Source organism: Neodiprion pinetum, chromosome 7 (genome assembly GCF_021155775.2).
Source record: "Neodiprion pinetum isolate iyNeoPine1 chromosome 7, iyNeoPine1.2, whole genome shotgun sequence".
In the NCBI taxonomy this organism is placed as follows: domain Eukaryota; kingdom Metazoa; phylum Arthropoda; class Insecta; order Hymenoptera; family Diprionidae; genus Neodiprion; species Neodiprion pinetum.
This window is the reverse complement of record NC_060238.1, coordinates 19,200,641-19,220,193: the sequence shown is the minus strand read 5'-3', so window position 1 is coordinate 19,220,193 and position 19,553 is coordinate 19,200,641. Positions and strand designations below refer to the sequence as shown.

The 19,553-nt window shown below is 35.4% G+C and overlaps 1 protein-coding gene across 2 annotated transcripts in view; it reads right to left on the bottom strand.

The window, feature by feature from the left end:
* LOC124223139 (defective proboscis extension response 1) overlaps window positions 1-19,553 on the bottom strand; it is a 377,291-nt gene that overhangs the window by 116,875 nt on the left and 240,863 nt on the right. For both annotated transcript variants that reach the window (XM_046634869.2, XM_046634870.2), the window contains one exon: window positions 12,940-13,150. In XM_046634869.2, the coding sequence (XP_046490825.1) occupies window positions 12,940-13,150 (211 nt within the window). The remainder of the gene's footprint in view (window positions 1-12,939; window positions 13,151-19,553) is intronic.

Genomic DNA, 19,553 nt, shown 5'->3' with positions numbered 1-19,553 from the left:
ATGAAGGACTTGAGAGTTCTCAGTCTTATCAATAAAATTCAATCTCTCTCTCTTTCTTTCTCCCTCTTCGTTCAGAGTATCCTCTGGTACGTATATCCCCCCCCCCCCATATATTACTATACATGTAACGCGGGGGAAAAACAAGTCAGCGAAATGCACAGCGGGGCAAAAAAAAAAAAAAAACCAAAAAAAAAGTGGGAGATAAATCGGGAAAAAAAAAAAGACACGGACATCAAGTATCTCGGGAAAATGCACGTTACAGCAAAATTCGTAATCAATTTAACAGCCTCTACGTAAGACGATGTTTATGTTATCATGCAATTTTTTATTTACCGCTTTCTTCACTTTTGTTTTTTATAATGTGGTTGTAGAAAAAGATGCGACGGACAAGTGCATGATTTTATGTTGCACAAATGTATGTACTTTTCAACGAAAAAAAAGGAGAAGAAGAAAAAGAAATGATTCTGTCTGTAACTATTCCCGAAGGAAATAATCTGCTCTTAAAAAAAAAAAAAAAAATATGGAAATTTCAGACATATTTGTATTTTTGAAATAAAAGATTATACTGAATTTCAATAGATTAACACACTCGCTTTCGTTATGTTTTTTGATAAATGATATGCAGTACGTAAAAATCGAGCCATATATCAGCGATTCTTTTTTGTACAATTCCTTGAATGCTGAATCGAATCGGAAATCAAGGAAATTCAGTTTCAGTTTTTAATAGTCCTGGTTATGTAATTGTTCGAGATTATAGTTTCTTGAGATTGACAAAAATTGGAAATAATATTTTCAAAATTTATCTAATTTGCTATTTGTACTGTCGTGAAATGAGATTGCGCAAAAAAAATTTTTAAATAACTTAGATACGAATGAAAACAACACTCTCATAAATCGAATCCAGGGTTTCATGTCTAAATTTTCATCACTGATTGTTAACGTTTTTCCAGCTTCCTACAGTGAAATAACTTTCATTCTTCCTCGAGGTCGTAAAATGATCTATTTTTCATTTTCAAACATTACTTTTTTGTTTTTTCTTTTGATATCAGGTGGCAATAAAAAAATTTCGAAAATTTTACCACTCGTTTTTCATCTTCCGTTATTGAAGCGGATGAAAAATAGGACTCAGTTCCAGTTTTTGAATATTTTTTTTCCTCATTTCTTTCACTATGTTCCCACCGTTATTGTATTTTATTTTGCTGCACGTACGTTTCTTCTATTTTTCCGCATGTAGCAAAACCGCTGCCAAGAAATATTACTAAACCAGTTAACCATTGTTCGCGAATATTTTCGTTACATTTACCCTCCTGTTTTACTTTTTTTTATTAGATTTTATTTTGTTCCACATATTCGTAAGGTCATCCATTTTCCACGCAATAGATAATTTTAACCTATTTTATTCGTGATGGATACCGTTGAGTGCTCAAGTAGAACGCTGATTTTGGCTACAAAAAGTAATTCCCATTCGATGTCAAAGTTTACCGACAAAATTACTTAATCAATTTTTTCTCCATAATCTACAATTTTCTCAAACCCTGATTTGTACGTTTTTTTTTCAAATAGGGTTTCGGGATTTTTTTCAATGGCGTTTTAACAATTTCCATCGGATCCTCAGAATGCTTATGGGGTTTAAAAAAGTCGCACGAAAAATCCATATCAGGTTATTATAAAGTCTTACGAATTTTTGTTCGGTGCGTTTTCTTCTCCAAAAACAAAAATCTACTCCAAGCCTAACGTAAAATAAATTTACATCTTGCGTATCTCGCGTGATTTATGCTTTTTATGGGGTTTTGGGAATTCCAATACAGTTTGGAGATTTTTTATGGGGTTTTAATAGTTTCTATGGAGTTTCACAAAACTGCACATAAAATCGATACCGGGCTACTATGAAATCTTAGGAATTTTTATCAGAAGCTTTCTTCTCCAAAATCAAAAATATGCCCAAACTCTCGCGTATAAAATTCATGTCTTGCATCTTTTGCGTGATTTATGCTTTTTTATGGGGTTTTGGAAATTCCGATCGGGTCTGGTAATTTTTTATGAGGTTTAGTAATTTTTTTTTTTGATGGGGTTTCAAGAATTTTTATAGAGTTTGAAAAAGTCACAATAAAAATCGATATCAGGCTTCCGTGAAGGTTGAAAATAAAAAATATGCCCAAACCCTAACGCATAAAATTCACGTCTTGCGTCTTTTGCGTGATTCACACTGTTTTATGGGATTTTGGCAATTCCCATGAAATCTTGGGTATTTTTTTATGGGGTACCAAAAATTTTCATGGTATTTTCGTAATTCTTACGGGGACGTTTTGGAATTTTCATTGGGTTTTTAAAAAACTCGTCACGAAAACTCACATCACACTTCTGTAAAGTTTGAGGAATTTCGATTTTTTCTCCCTTACGGCGGTGAAAAAAAAAATGAGCACGATCACATTCAGCTCGAGCTGCAACATGACATAGCGTGGTGTTGCATACTTATAAAAATCAGTCTACCCTTTGAGCGTTATAGAAAGTTTTGCAGAGTTTCTTCAGCATCAAGCGTCGCGCGTTCCTTATACGATCCAAGTTCCGCGGCACATGATACCTCGACAAGGTAGCGAGGGTGCAAAGCAGTAACGCGGGCTCGTAATCACTTTTGAGCCTTTTGAAGAGTTGGCCAAGAAAGGAAGGAAGGAAGGAAGGAAGACAGAGGTGACGCGGCGGCGTCCTTGCCTTCTTTCTGAATATAAATTATATCGGGGGACGGTGTGTGTTGAGGATGGAAAGTTGGCCAAGGGTTTCAGGCTTCAGCTGGATAGGCGAGGGGTGCTAAGAAGTAGAATTTTACACCCGACTAGCATTCAGGCCGAACTCCAAGGGTGCAGGTGTACAACAAACGAGGGGGATTAACGCCGGGCGCGTCGTTAGAACAACAATTAATAAGAAAATTGCCACCGCCATCAGCTGGATAAGTTGCCGCGAGGAAAAGGCGCTGAGGGATGTTACGTGTATATTGTTTAAATAATTCAGAGGCTTGAAAAGGATATTCCTCACAATCCGAACATCATCCCTCTACCTCGCGTATCGCGTTACACGCCGGAAAACTTTTCCACCTCCATCGTCGTGAACGCACCAAATACCGGTGATCAAATCAACGGTTTATTACCCACCGCACCTTGAATGTACCCAACCAACCCTCACCTCTATTTACCAAGATTATACGCCAGTTATACGGGCAACCGGCCATCAAAAATATGCCCACGACCCGGCTTGATGGCTCCCATATACCGACTTCTATGTCAATATATATGTATATAAATAAAAATGCATTTACCTCGTACCAAAAGCAGTAAGAAAAAAAAAAAAAAAGAAAGAAAGAATGAAATGAAATAACAGTGATCCGCATCGCGGAGTGCATTAATTCTGATACGACGTTTCTGATGTAAATAATTCGTTACAAAATTAAACATAATTTCCAATCTAATCGTCTTGTTCCGAAATGTTTTGATGTGTAATGTGTTTGGTTGGTTGTGATTTGGTCATAATTTTGTCTTTTTTTTTTCTTTTTTTTTTGGTCCAGTTAATATCGGAAATACTATTTTTTATTAATTTTTTTTTTTTTCTCGTCCAACTTTATCGGAATTTCGTTTCTCAGCTTAGGGGTATAAACGACGTTGGGACAATTGAAATAAAACCGAGAGTGAAAGCGAATGTAAAATGAAAATAAAAATGGCGGTGTATATGCAGATGTATTCGCTATGGTCGCATGAATATTCCAGGGTAGAAATTGCCCCTCGTTGTCGAGTATCTGTCATGGTACTGAAAAAGAACGTACTGGACGGAGAATCTAACAATTGACCAAGGAAATCAGCTAGTGTTTAGCCGTTCGTTAATTTCTTGCCTAGGAAAGGTTTTATTAATTTAATATTTCAGGTATTTCAGACTTCGTTTTCATTGCTTGAAAAAAATTACACGGGGAATCCGAATATCGAAAGGTTTGAAAACTTTTCAAGTAATTTTCACAGACTTCGCAGTAATATCGTTTCGAGTCTAAGACGATTTTTTATGACTTCGGTTAACGATTCGATATTCTATGGTTGAATACTTTGCTCGATTTTCATGAGTTTTACACGATTCAAGGTTTCAAACGTTTCTAAAACATTTCGTGATATTATTACGATGTCTTGAGGTAGATAATTGTGTCGCGTGTTTGGTATTATGATGATTTCACGTGATTTGAAAATATTTCGTGATCTAATTTCCGAAGGTTCGAGCACGCTTGATAAATAGACAGAATTTTTAAAAATAGAATGATTAACGAGATACCAATTCTGAGCAGGAACAAAACTGTCAGTTTTTGAAACGACCGTAGCAAAATTATTGAAAAATTACTGGTAAAGAGAATAAGGCTGCAAATGAAATAAAATATTTGTAAGTGAAAAAAAAGACAACGGAAACAAATGCAATCGATCAAAATATTCAGTCGCAGGAGAAATCTTATCAGTATATAAATTATCCCTGCAATGTTATATATATATATTCGAGGAAATTTGTATTTTCAAAAATCTGCCATTTTCTATAGATTATTCCATACTAAATAGTTTATTTTTCTATTATTTTTTCACGTTTGTTTGTCTACCAGTGTTTGCCAATTATAAGTATTTCAACATTTTCATAGTTCACTTTCTGTAAAATTCTTAGAAAAATATTCTCATTTTGGTTATGTCGATAAGGGTTTCGGATTTTTCATAATCTTCCAAAATGATTTTCTATGCGATTTTGGTTACCTCCGTAGGGCTTTCCACACTTTGATGGTGATCCAAACGAGTTTCTATGGGGTTTTGGTTATGTCTGTCACATTTTCAAAATATCCTGTTACTCAAAAAGGGATTCTGTTGGGTCTCGATAATGTCCGTAAAGTTTTCGGTATCATAACGGTGTTTCAATAGAAGTCATAGGGGGATTTGGTTATGTATGTAAGGGTTTCGAAACTTTTATGATGTCCCAAATAAATTTCTATGAGGTCATGTTTTATGTTCATGTTTCCAGGGTTTTCGAAATTTTATGATATTCCATGGGGTTTTAGTAATTTCCATGGGGGTTTTCAAGTTTTCATAGGATTTGAACGTACGTCATAAACGAAGGGTATCGAAACTCTTATGGTATTTCGAAAAATTTTCAAGAGAGTTTTGTTCATGTTTCTAGGGTTTTCGAAATTTTGTGTTATTCCAGGGAGTTTCTATGGGGTTTTTCTGATTTCCATGGAGTTTTTTCAAGTTTTTATGGGATTCCAAAGAAAGTTATACAAGAAGGTTTTCGAAACTTTTATGGTGTTGCGAAGGAGTTACTACGGGGTTTTGTTCGTGTTTCCAGGGTTTTCGAAATTTTGTGACATTCCAGACGAGATTCCATGGGGTTTTAGTAATTTCCATGGGGGTTTTCAAGTTTTCATAGGATTTGAACGTACGTCATAAATGAAGGGTTTCGAAACTCTTATGGTATTTCGAAAAATTTTCAAGAGAGTTTTGTTCATGTTTCTAGGGTTTTCGAAATTTTGTGTTATTCCAGGGAGTTTCTATGGGGTTTTTCTGATTTCCATGGAGTTTTTTCAAGTTTTTATGGGATTCCAAAGAAAGTTATACAAGAAGGTTTTCGAAACTTTTATGGTGTTGCGAAGGAGTTACTACGGGGTTTTGTTCGTGTTTCCAGGGTTTTCGAAATTTTATGATATTCCATGGGGTTTTAGTAATTTCCATGGGGGTTTTCAAGTTTTCATAGGATTTGAACGTACGTCATAAATGAAGGGTTTCGAAACTCTTATGGTATTTCGAAAAATTTTCAAGAGAGTTTTGTTCATGTTTCTAGGGTTTTCGAAATTTTGTGTTATTCCAGGGAGTTTCTATGGGGTTTTTCTGATTTCCATGGAGTTTTTTCAAGTTTTTATGGGATTCCAAAGAAAGTTATACAAGAAGGTTTTCGAAACTTTTATGGTGTTGCGAAGGAGTTACTACGGGGTTTTGTTCGTGTTTCCAGGGTTTTCGAAATTTTGTGACATTCCAGACGAGATTCTATGGGGTTTTAGTAATTTCCATGGGGGTTTTCAAGTTTTCATAGGATTTGAACGTACGTCATAAATGAAGGGTTTCGAAACTCTTATGGTATTTCGAAAAATTTTCAAGAGAGTTTTGTTCATGTTTCTAGGGTTTTCGAAATTTTGTGTTATTCCAGGGAGTTTCTATGGGGTTTTTCTGATTTCCATGGGGTTTTTCAAGTTTTTATGGGATTCCAAAGAAAGTTATACAAGAAGGTTTTCGAAACTTTTATGGTGTTGCGAAGGAGTTACTACGGGGTTTTGGTCGTGTTTCCAGGGTTTTCGAAATTTTGTGACATTGCAGACGAGATTCCATGGGGTTTTAGTAATTTCCATGGGGGTTTTCAAGTTTTCATGGGATTTGAACGTACGTTATAAATGAAGGGTTTCGAAACTCTTATGGTATTTCGAAAAATTTTCAAGGGAGTTTTGTTCATGTTTCTAGGGTTTTCGAAATTTTGTGTTATTCCAGAGAGTTTCTATGGGGTTTTTCTGATTTCCATGGGGTTTTTTCAAATTTTTATGGGATTCCAAAGAAAGTTATACAAGAAGGTTTTCGAAACTTTTATGGTGTTGCGAAGGAGTTACTACGGGGTTTTGGTCGTGTTTCCAGGGTTTTCGAAATTTTGTGACATTCCAGAAGAGATTCCATGGGGTTTTGGTTATTCCCATGGGGTTTTTCAAGTTTTCACGGGATTCCAAGGAACATCATACAAGAAGGGTTTCGAAACTTTTATGGTGCTCCGAAGGAGTTACTACGGGGTTTTGGTGATTTCCATGGGGTTTATCAAGTTTTCATCTCGTTTGAAGAAACGTTATACATGAATTACTCCAATCCGTATAATCAATTCGTAGGACCAACGACGCGGCGCAGGTGAGCCCGATTCTCGAATGAAAAGCCTTTGCGTCCATACATCATGAATACCGCTAATTCTATTTAATAACCATCAGGGCTCGCGGTTCATCAAGAAAATAAATTAATCTAAATTACAAAACGGAGATATTTTGTTCGGCCGTCTCCTCGCTTCCTCCCTTTCTCTTTCCGTTACTCTTTCACTTTCTCTCTCACGTCCCTCACAATTATACTTTTCGCCCACTCTTTCCCGCATTTTGCAACCCGTTGCCACGTCGCCTCTGCAGCTCGGATCTCCGCGGGTAAAATAATTACTCCCCAATGTTTTCATTATCTCAACAATACATTCATCTTCCGCTCCCGCCGTCTTCCCCTCGGCTTTTTAGGCGCGGTCGGTCGGCTTACTTCCGCTAATTCGAACCGCAGAAAAGAGGAAATCCCGCTCAGGGTACAAAATATGAGCAGGAAAAAACGATGAAATATCTCTTTACCTCCACGGTCACCAACGCACTATGAATCACTGGCAACGGAATGCTTTTAAAAAATTATTCGAACAATCATTATATCCCGCCATCGCACTGACTCCCCTCCCAATAAATCTCTCCGTTTCCGCTTTGTGAACGTTTCTTCCCCAAATATCGATATTTTTTATTAACTTTATTACGAGATAGCCGCAACACACATTGAGTATTCGTGGATTTATTATTTTTGTAACTTACAACAATCGCTTTGAAATATCTACAAAATTGGACCATAATGGAGTTGAAAACAAATGCTCGGACATCGAAGTTTCGTTTCATGTTGATTCGGAATGGTTGAAAATCTAATAGATTTCTTTCATTCAACTCTACGACTATTCATCTTAATCAGAAGACTATTTTCTACGAAATCACTAATTGTAAGAGAAATTTTTTTTCATTACAATCAGTATGGCTCGGATAAAGTACGATTGAATATTCAATGATGCCAACATGTTGAAACTGATCGTAAGTGCTTCAGTGAATATGTAGGAAATAGTCTATAAAATGATTCATCGAAGAGTGAAATCGAATGAATCTACTAAATTTTTCAATGATTTTGAAGCGATTCAAAGTGACTAATCGATAATAATAATTCAAGCTTCAGTTTATAATTCCAGTATTTGAAATTTTCGTATTCGTAAATCGATCTTCATAGCTTGCTTAAATAAGTAACTCAGAACTAGCTCATAATGATATAAATATTTTTAAAGAAATTGATTTTGAATTAATCATTTGCCAAAATGTCATTATCTCTTAATCTAAATTTTGTAAATTACATCTGGGATAATCGAGGAATTTGAGTAAACATCTTCGAAATTTTTTCTTCCGTTTTAATCAGTACTGTTGCAATGCACGTATTACGTTTTAAATAATTGTAAATTCCTTTTTTGTTTACAAACATACTACAATTTTTTTCCGAAAGAAACTAACTTTCGTAATTACAGAATGTTTAGTTTTCCAAGTTGCGTTCCACTTGTTTCTCCTTCTTCGCAATCCCTCGAATTAAATTCGCAATAAAAACTTGCTTTTCCATTGCATTTTCAGAAAGTTCATATTTCTGCAAATTGAAAAAAGGCAAGGCGTCGCACGATTCTGGACGTTAATCGCGTTGAAGTTAGTAACGTTATCGCAACGTTTCGTGTCGAGCAAAAAAATCGTTATTCCGCGATTTTCAAACACTTTGAAATTCAGTAAACCGTACTAAAACAAAACATAAAAACATTTTGAAATCTTAGTTCTTTAAAAATCGTTGTGAAAATAAGAAAATAATAATCATTTCACAATGTTTCGTTACGATAACGTTACTAATAACTTCAGCCTCGTGGCTGTCAAACGTACACTTGGGGACAATTTTAAGGTTAGATTCGACGGTCATGGGTTACGTTACGTTTATTGAGATTGAGTTAGTTTCGCGCTCGGCCGACTGCGGCGCTGTAGGTTTCTCTGTGTTGCCAACATAACTTGTCTAGTGTAAAAAATTAACCGTCTCAGATTCATTGTCCCCAACTGTACAACGTTGAAACAAATCGTGGATAATTTGATTTTGTTTTTTTTTTTTCTGTGAGGTAAGGCGGGGGGGGGGGGGGCGGGATTGACGGGGGTTATAACACAAGGGTTTCGTGCCTCGTTGTCCACGCTTAGTACGTTCGGTACGTAGAATAACGAGAGGAGGTGGTGGGTGGATCGCAAGTACGAAGGTAGGCGACGAGCCGTTTCACCCTTGGTGGGCTGCCCACCGGGGCACAAAGAAGCCGAGACATAACCCCGAACATTTTCCCCAACGAGGCCCTTAGACGAGGCAACGCGCTGCTGCCAACTTCTACGAGCTTTTAAACCAAATGAAACAATGTCCGTGAGATAATAAAAGTTCGACGTTAAAGCTTTAACGCGTTGTACTTCGTTCTTTTTTCACCCATTTCTCTCTCTCTCTCTCTCTCTCTGTCTCTTTGTTTTCTCGTTCGCTTGCCGAATTTCGTATGTTTTAAAAAAAATTCTTTTTGCTTTTTATTTTCAAGACACGATTCGCAATACGAGACGAGTGCCTTCCTGTACGTGTGTGTGTGTGTATGGATTTGCCATCGCGGAAAAGAGAGAATGTGAGAGAGATAGAAGGGGGGGGGGGGGGGGAGGATTGACTCCTTCAACCTGGAAGCACGTTTTCTGTCACTTTTGTATTCCGCTTCTAGCACCCTTTTTTTTTTCTCTCTTTTACTTCTCTCTTTTTACAGACACGCGTGCTCGCCCCTAAGGCTTTGGCAATTCTTGAATCCTGGTACGAGCTTTGCGTTGGGCGACACTTGAACTACCTTGAAATTGGGTCGAGTCGCTTCCGAGTCATGGGGATTGGGGAATAGAAGCTTTTTTAAAGTCGCGTAGATTCGAATAAAATTATTCAAAGTGACGTGACAAGTCATTTGAATTCGCTTAAAGTGATCTTCCGGTATTTCTGGAATTGTTATCGATTATACATTATCTTTCGTCGTTAATGGTAAATTATAAGATTCAATATCAATAATTTGAAATCACGTAAAATCAATCTTGAATGGAAAGTCAAATCATCGCAATGATGCAATTTTTTATAATCGTCAAAGATCAAAGTCAAAGGAGTCTTTCGGTGTGGTGGCTGTTTTTTAAAAGGTTGTTTTCGATATTCTTTTTTCTTTTCAAACAAACCGTTGAAATAAAATTTCTTATTACTTTCACATCATATTTATTGACATTTAAACAAACTTTGTGAATTTTTCGGAGGCTAAATATTGAAAATAACCTAAAGTATACCGCCTGATAGGAATATGTATGCGAAAAAAAAAAAATGGTAACGTGATATCTCAAAAAGCACTAGACCGATTAATTAGCATTTATTTCCATTTATTTCGCTCGTAAAACAAAAAAAACTACCAAGGCAATCATGATTATCCTTGTTCACTAGACGGGTAAAACTATAATAACGATGCTGTAAAAATTTGAACAGGATCGATCCAGTGCTTTTTGACGTATAATGTCTAGACTTTTCTTTTTTTTTTTTTTTTCACATACATTTCTATCGAGCGGTAAACATTAGATTACATTCAATATTTCCTCTCCGAAAAATGTACAAACTTTGTGCAAATGTCAATAAATATAATGTGAAAATTACGAGAAATTTTGTTTCAATGGTTCCTCTTAAAAAAAAAAAAATAAATAAAAAATAAAATACCCCAAAAAACAGCTTTCACTAGACGATCCCCTTAAATCACGTCAAGTTTTCTAAAACCTAAGTAAGAATGGGCGAAAATTATTTGAAGAAAAAAGAGAAAGAGATGTGAAAGAAAATGCATGTCACGTTTTTCAGAGTTGGATGCAACGACATTAAAAAATCATCGTGCGGATCGGATCCTCAACTTCGATCAAGCTGGCATGAAACACTTCCGATGGATGGATGGATGGATGGACGTGCCAGCTGAAGGACGGAAATTGGTCGTTCAATTACTTTCCAATTTTCGACACACGCTCGTCCCGTGATTACGCGACAGAATTTAATGAAATTTCTAGTGCTATCGAAGGTTTTCTATCGCGTACATATGTACATATATACTAGGGTGATTCAAAATAATCATTATCTTTTTCGAAAAAAAGTGGTAGTGAAAAAACGATCATGTATTTATTTAAGGTTTTCTTTCTTCGTAAAATTTAGATAAGATCATAACTGCCAGTGTAAATATATATTTTATTATTTTTATTTATTTTTTTTTTTCTATTTTTTCGTCATTTCGAATCGTTTTTTCACTACCACTTTTTTTTTAAAAATAAACAATGATTTTCTTGAATCGCTCTAATATACGTATATATAATTTTTTTTTTCTTCGAAGCTATGTGTTGTAAAAAAAAAAAAAAAAAAAAAAATTCATCCTCCTATTCTGTAGGAAATTTAACTCTCTGCAAAAAAAAAAAAAAAATGATCTCTTGTAAAATTTTCGCGGATCTAAAATTTATCACGAAACAAATGAAGACAATTCTTCGATGATAACGTGATAGATGTTAAATTTACCAGACAAAGATACGAGCTTTCGCTCTTCGTACGCGCAATGCGAGGGCGCTAGTTTTTTTCTTACTTCTGGAATAGCAGGAATGTTGGGATGGTTGAGGTTTTCATCTTGGGTAATAAAACGCTGGGAGATCCTAAAATTCGTCCCTCAAGTACCGTGACGACCTTCGACTGCGACTGCACGACCTTCTCGGCTTCTGCACCGTAATATTACGCCCAACTTGTTGCCCGCCATGTTATATACATATAAAATATATATATATATACGTATAACACGACTCGACAAAGTCAGCAGTACGCGTGCGAAATCGAGGAGGGGAGAATAAAAAATCTTCGTCTCGTAGAGATTGCAAATTTTGTTTTCTTGGTTTTTTTTTTTTTTTTTTTTTTTTTTTTTCACAGCGATGTGTACCGGAAGTGAAAATGGAGGGAGAAAAATTACCGACGAGGATCGTAACGCGAAAATGAGTAATTTTGTTTCAACTTTATCGTAAGATCGATATACGTTCGGTATATTTATATTGAATTTGGGTGGCGGAATTGAAGATCCGAGTTTGAAAAGTTTCGAAAGAGCCTAATTTCGAATTATTTGACGGCGAAACTTGAAGCAAAGAATTTAAACTTTGAAGAAAACAACAAAGGTTTCGGATGGTCGGAAAGCCGACGATACCAAAGTTCCGAGATGCAAGATTCCTTATGTTCAAGTTTCGATAAATTAGAATTCCGAAAATTGAAATATACTTAGAAAGCGTAGATTACTCAACAAGTGCGTGTGAAAAATGAGAAAAACCGAAAATCCAAAACAAAGAAAGATCAGAGTGGTGAAATTTCATCGACCCAGAAATATACAGAACTGAAAATTTTGAATCATTCGGAATTACGATGTTTCAGATTTCTTCTTTCTTCTTTCTTTCTCAAATTTTGATCCCTTTTTACATCAATTTTCACAACCAAAAACTTCGGAATTTGGCGTTTTCGGAACTTTTCAAATTCTTAACAGCAACCTCCATCCCTCAAATCCGAGATAAAAAAAAAACGCCATCTCGTAAATATGCTTATAAATTTCTCAGTTTCGTCGACTTCTCAAAAATGACAAAATCGCTCGAGATATTTTCAAATTGCAAATTTTTTTTCCAATTCGCAATTATGTGACCATAAAATTTCACAAGGTTTCAAATAAAAATAATAGCAAACAAAAACTTCACCAACCTTCGGCACGCACCGAATCAACGTCGCGAATTTCGTATCACGTTTTAGTTTGTCTTATCACGCTACAAAAAAAAAAAAAAAAGAAAAAAAAAAGAAAAAAAAAAGAAAAAAAAACGAATCCTTTGATACATCGTCTTGCTATTTGATCGAACAACACAACCACCTTATAATCTCTTGCATTTTTCATCTTCTTCATTTTCAAATTCCTCGAAAAGTTCCTCGAAAAATGAGAGGTTGAAAATTGGCGAAAGAAGGTCAAACTCACCGACAACGTTGAGCCTGTAGCTGAGAGACATCTTGGGCTCGGTGTTCACCTGGCACTCGTATATGCCCGAGTCCCTCTCCTGAGGGAATTTTATCTGGAGAGTCCAGTTCTCGGACTTGTCGGGTCGAATAACCTGAAACCTCTGGTCCGAGGTGTACGTGAGTATCCCGGCGGTGAGAATGTGCAGGTCCCTTTTTCTTATCCACGACACCTGAGAACACACGAGGAAAATCTTCGATTAGACGTAACGAGTGATGGGGAAAGCAAAAGACCGTGGAAAAGGAAACCGGCAAGCCGCAACGAGAGTTGATTCGACGCGGAATGGTTTTCACCCCACTTTGATACCAAATCTTTCGCCAAAGCGGGGATCCTCCATTTTTTTTTTGTTTTTTTTTTTTCTCACACGTTTCCGAGGCTTGAATTTTTCAAAATTTTTAAACTGCAGCGTCGTTTTCCTCGTCACGAAACGAAAAAAAAAAAAAAACTGAAGATAAAAATAAAAGTAAAAACATTTTTTCCCATTTATAACGATTGTGATCGAACGTGCTGAAAAAAAAAAAAAAATTGAGTTTACGATTCTAGGGTTAATTTGACGATTTTCCAGGATTTTGAATCAACGAAGCTTATTTTCGAGCAACGTAATTTGTTAGTAAACTGGGTCAGGTTTTGTAATACGGCTATTGCTGCTGGAGTGATCACAGCGTGGAAATAATTGTATATTTGTACTCTGAGGTATCGTCGGTAAATAAAAGTCATTATCGAACATAAACATCTTCGGAAAAATAATCTAGAACAAATAATTGTCAAACGGCAAAAATTAAGATCATCAAATTTGCTCAATCCATACTTTTAAAAAAAATTCACAAAAAAAGTGTTTTTTTTTTACGCTGAAACCCTTACCCCCCCCTCCCCTTAAAAGCGTAGACGAACAATGATTTGCATTCGGATGTAACCTCTACTTTCCTTTCATATGCGAACACCCGTTACCTTAGAGCCGTGGTCGTCTTGTCGTATAATTTGATCGTACGTTGAGTTCTTACGAGACTTTGAACGTTACCCGATTTACGGTAAAAATAGAAGATCAGTATTTTACTAAAAGCTGAGGGACAGGAGGGATATTTCAGTGTTTTTTTTGTAAAATATACTTTGGAAAGCACAGAATTTACTCTAAAAACAGTGAAAACTACCGTGCGCAAAGTGATATTTGTTACGTTTGTAGTAAAAAATGTAGTGGACATGGGTGTTTTCGATCAAAAGCTTTGATGCGTCCCTCTTTTCCTGTTCTTTTGAGTAAATCTGCTCCTTTTCTTTACTCCGTGTTCACTTCTTTCGAAATCGAAGATTCCTTTATTGGTGTATAATGTATTATACAGAATGTGTGTTCGTCAAAAAGTGTTTCGATATTGATTAATCTTTTATTTCTTTCAAAGCTCAGCAGTGATAAACCGAATGAATTCTACGTATTACAAAGCACGTTCCTTTAATTTTAAAATTGATACTTGTTGCGGAAAATCTATACGACATTGCCGGGAATTTTGTTTTTACATTTTCATTCAAATTGCTCGACAATGTAAGACTTGTTGGATGATTATTGTCGCAACACCACACAACACACGATGATTCGAATGATATAAAGATTCCTGATTTACGAAAATAATGAGTTAACGTGTACGAGAAGAATATTAACATACTAATGGATAATTTCGGGTTTAACAAAACCATGGGAAACCTTAGAAAATATTTTGGTAAGCCGGCACCTGCTGTTTCTATAATGAAGAGAAAACTTTTGGCCGAAGATGAAATACCTTCGCTCAGGACGAGAATAAAAATTAAAAAAAACTGCTAATTCGTTGCTTGTCGTAAGGGGTTCATTTTTATTATATATTATAATATTAAATATTAAACCGGGCGAATTAGTTGGAAGAACAGTTATTTGGGGGGTCAGCTATTGTATTTCCAAAGACGCCAGACAATCAGTCACGATCAATTTTCAAAGTGATTTTTTCCTTGAAATGTCCTTATTTTGGGGAAGACTCGTTGTCGGAACTTGTGTGATTCACTTTTCACATTTCGAGACTGACGGAATGATTTCATTGAAAGTTGGATCGACCAACCGAATACTTTCGTATTGTAATTATATACTCACTGATTGCCAAAAATAACTGCGTTAACAACCGTCTGAAATTGTCTGAAATTTACTGCCCAAAAATCATTAATTTCATCAGCAATACGTGTAACGTACGGTTGTTGATGATCACAAAAAAAAAAAAACTGCTTCTTATTTCACAAATTTTCGGCCTGGTCGCGTCGTTCGTAAACGATTTTTTCTATTTCTTCAAAATCTTTATTAAAATTAGCGAAATTTGAAAAACAAACAAAAAACCTAATATCATATGACTTACAATTAGTCTGATATAAGCACGATTTCTAATGACTCATAAAATAAAATATCGATAAGAGATTACAAATGGAGGTAATCTTAAATCGTGAAAATAATAAATCCGTCTAGCAATAAGGAACATAGTTTTTATTCTTAAATATTTTTTCATCCCTTTCGCTGTCGTTTAAATATTTTTAATCAAATTCTTGAAATCTCCATTGAAAAACACACAATTTCAGAAAAAGAAACATTCGAATTCATGCATTTTCGAAAATGTCAGGGGCATTAAAAAAAAAAACTAAAATTTGAAAAAATCACATCTAGCGTATGGCTGGATAAAAAAAATTCGGAAAAAATCGTAGAATACTTTTTCCCAGAGTCAAAAAAGATGAAACAATTTTGACCAAATCAAAGGCGTCAATTTTGATGGTAGGTTGAGTTAGCATGGAATGCGATGAGAAATCAATGAGATTTGATTTAAATAATCAATAAAAAACATCGTCATTATCTATGGAGCATTTTACGTCAGCCGTACCGAATGGGAATTTGACTTTTTTTGTTAGTTTCATGTCAGTTGATAATTGACGTAAAACGGTGTATTGACGATGCTGATATTTTCATCAAACAGTGGCATCAATGTGCACGGGTGTATGTTCCAAATGGCAAACTTCGCAGGCATTGTGCGAGGGCTTATTGGGTTATGTGAAATGATCGACTAAACAACTTTGGAGAAAATCGAGATGGAATTATTAACGTTTAATCAATAATAACACATGAGGGGATATCTCTTGTCGCCAACTTGCAGCTACATTGAAAAAAAAAAGCTTGGTTCGAAGTTTGCGATTATTAGAGTCGCGCATCGATCGATCGATGAACGATTTATGCGCCATCTAGCGGGTGGGGTAAAAAAATGCGAAAGAGCAAAAATTTCGAAGGAACAAAATCCCGAAAGTCAAATTATCGATAGTTGAAAACGTAGAAAAATATTATAAACACGAAAAAGTTGTTGCGTAGAAAAAATAAGTATTAGAAAACAAAAATGTCTATTATATCTCAGTGGGATTTTGACTTTTCGAGTATTTGGTAAGTCGTTATTGATAAATTCGGATTCCGTAAATTTTCGAAAACTGCACGAGTCTGACATTTTAAGAGTCGTCTTTTCGATTCTTCGGTATTTTCGCAATTCAATATTTTGTCCCTCGTAATCTTGCCCATTATCCAAAAAAATGGTAATAAAAAAAAAATCGTCATAAATTTATTTATGCATTTTTGCCTTCTCAATTTTTATTTTTCTACGATACAACTTTTTACGTTTTTAACTGTCGGTAATTTGACTTTCGGGAATTCATCCCGTCGAACTTTTGTCCATTCGCCATCGAATATCTCGTGAACCGTGCATCGTATGACAAAAAGGAAAAAAAAAAAAAAACAATTTTCGTAGATAATAAAATTTTCTACAACTTTTGCCTAAAACTTTTTTCCGTATAGCGTTTAGGTTTTTATTTACAGCGCGCCAAACATATTCCAGCATGGTTATTGTTGAATATAATATGGTTAACATTGAAAATGAACGATGAAACATTAAAAATAGTAACAACTAAATTCGCAGAACATCAAATTTTCAATAAACTTAATTTCAAACTTATTTCCGTAAGACTTGTAGTTTGATCATTGAATCATGAAATTATCAGTGAAAATGTTGCTCGTACAGTGCACAAAAAAACACAACGTTACACGTTAAACGGCAAAAAGTGTTCAGAAAACTGATAATACCGTGTACTAAATTTATTAAGATTATAAACACTGTGGAGAACTACTAATAATTTATAGACATCTTTCTCATCAGCGTGGTTAGAACGCCTTATCATAAAAAATTGTCAATGCAGCAGGATAAAGTTTTTTGCACGTGACATTACACCGTATAACGTTAAAAGAATATTATTGATAATTGCACCAATAAATAAATATGATTAGCAATAACAATTTGATCGTGAAACTGTCATTGTAACAATTGTGCCACTTTCATGGAATCTCGCACCTTAAATATAGACGGAGTATGAAACAATTGAAATATGTTTGCACGAATATAAATTTGAGAGAAAAAAGATAAAAACGGGCTTCATTTTTCGAAATTTGAAGGCTTGGATTAATTGCCTTCGATCGAAAATATGTAAAAAGTGTTTCTGGTTTGTTGATCGGAGAGTTCGGTTATACCTTCTCAACCGCAGTGCGGGATTCGTGGAAATCGAATAACTGATTATGGAACGGGATTATCAATGCCGAATGATAACGAGCTTTGTTATTCTGGCGTGAAATTTAAGTCCCCGGCGGGATAGGATTTGTACGTTGTTGTTCCGGTGGGAGGATGGATCATATCGAGCGATGATTCGGCGCCCTCGTAACGTTCGCGTTTGTTGTATTCGTGGATAGACGCGCCAGTAAACAAATGTGGAAAAAATATTTCGTCCAATTATACGGGAGTAAATGTTGTGCCAATGTTCGATACGTGATTGAAAAATTTCATTGGCTACTCACGATAAGACGACTGGATGCGGAACGTGTTACATTCGTAGTTCGAAAGAAGTCATTGTTTGATCCAATCTATCCTACTGAACAATAGTTTTTGCGAATGTATCCATGAATAACCGTTCTTTTTTCTCTTTTTGGTCATTTCTTGTTTTTTTTTTTTACATGGCGTATTGCCGTTGAGATTTATAATACAAACAGGTGATACGAAACGCATCGCGTGAATATTCGGAAAAACATTTCTGAAGTCAAATTTGTGAGATACTTTTTTCATGTTTTTTTTTTTTTTTTTTGAGAGTTTTCACAAACAAAATGTCTTCGAAGTGAACGAGAAGAATTGAAACTATTTATCTCGAGTTATTGACATTCGTTGTATTTTGATTTTCAGTTTAATTGGATCCGAAGTTGCATAGAATTTAAAAAAATGCATCGTGTCAGAATTGGTTGTCAATTTTTTTGTACCAATTCATTTTAGTTCAGTACATATATATATTAAAAATTAATATCGTGTCGATTTGATATTCTTTCAGATTAGTTTTCACCCGACATGACTTTTTTCAAAAAATCTATCGAAGGATTAATCTGGAGTTATTTCGATCATTTTGATCCATAGTATATTGAGAAAAAATTGAGGAGACTTGATCCTACGTCGAGATGAATTCTTCAATCATATTCCATCCATTTTCTTCCAAAATCGATCGAAATGTCGGAATGGTAATAATTCTCGGTTTAATGGAGAGGCACTGATTCTCCGGAAAAATTAACGCTCCGCTTCACCGGGGTCGAATTGAAATCTTTGAAAAGCGGTTTTGAATCCACTCGATTATTTCTCAGTGTAAAGGAATGACCTTTAACCTGATTTCAATGGGAACAAAGATGGGAAAGAACTGAATCAGCCACAAAAAACTTCTCGCCTCGTTCTTTGGCGAAAAATATATGAGATAAAATTGGATGATGGGTAAGTAGCAACGGTGTATCAACAAAATGATGCACTCGGGAAGGTCACATCCATTTTGCGAGGGTGAAATTAGCAACGTTGAGTTAACGATGCATGTTCAGGAAAAAACACGACTTAACCTTTAGGCCGCCGTAAAACCTAAATATAGGCGCTGCGGAGAAATCTGTCAAAAATTTGTATTCAGGGGTTTTTGAGGTCATTGATAGAGAATCTGAAATCGAAATTCCGAAATTCTAAATCGCGGATCCGATATGGCGGGCCAAAAAATCAAAAATATCACGCTAACTTTGAAATTTTGTACATAGGAGTTTTTGGGATCGCCGATAAGTAATTGGGCCTGCTCATTTGAATTTTTTGAATTTTGAGAAATGAATATATAATTCATCATCAGTAACCCTCGATAATCCACATATACGAAATTTCGAAACTAGAGCGATATTTTTGTTTTTTTGGTTCACCATATCAAATTCGCCATCTTGAATTTCGATAATCTGATTCCAGATTCGTTATCAGCGACCTTGAAAACCCCACATCCAAGTCTTGTTGAAACAATTGATTGCATACAAAAATACGCGCATGAAAGGGACAAGGTTTTAGACAAGCACGCGTAAAGCGTCGTTCAAGTATGAGCCGCTAGGTGGCTACACAACACCTAATAAAAGTTATACCTTGAGTATATGTAACGTAGTGGTATAAAAAAAAAAAAAAAAAAAAAAAAACGTGCTAAAGGAGAGTCATGTAGTACAGCCT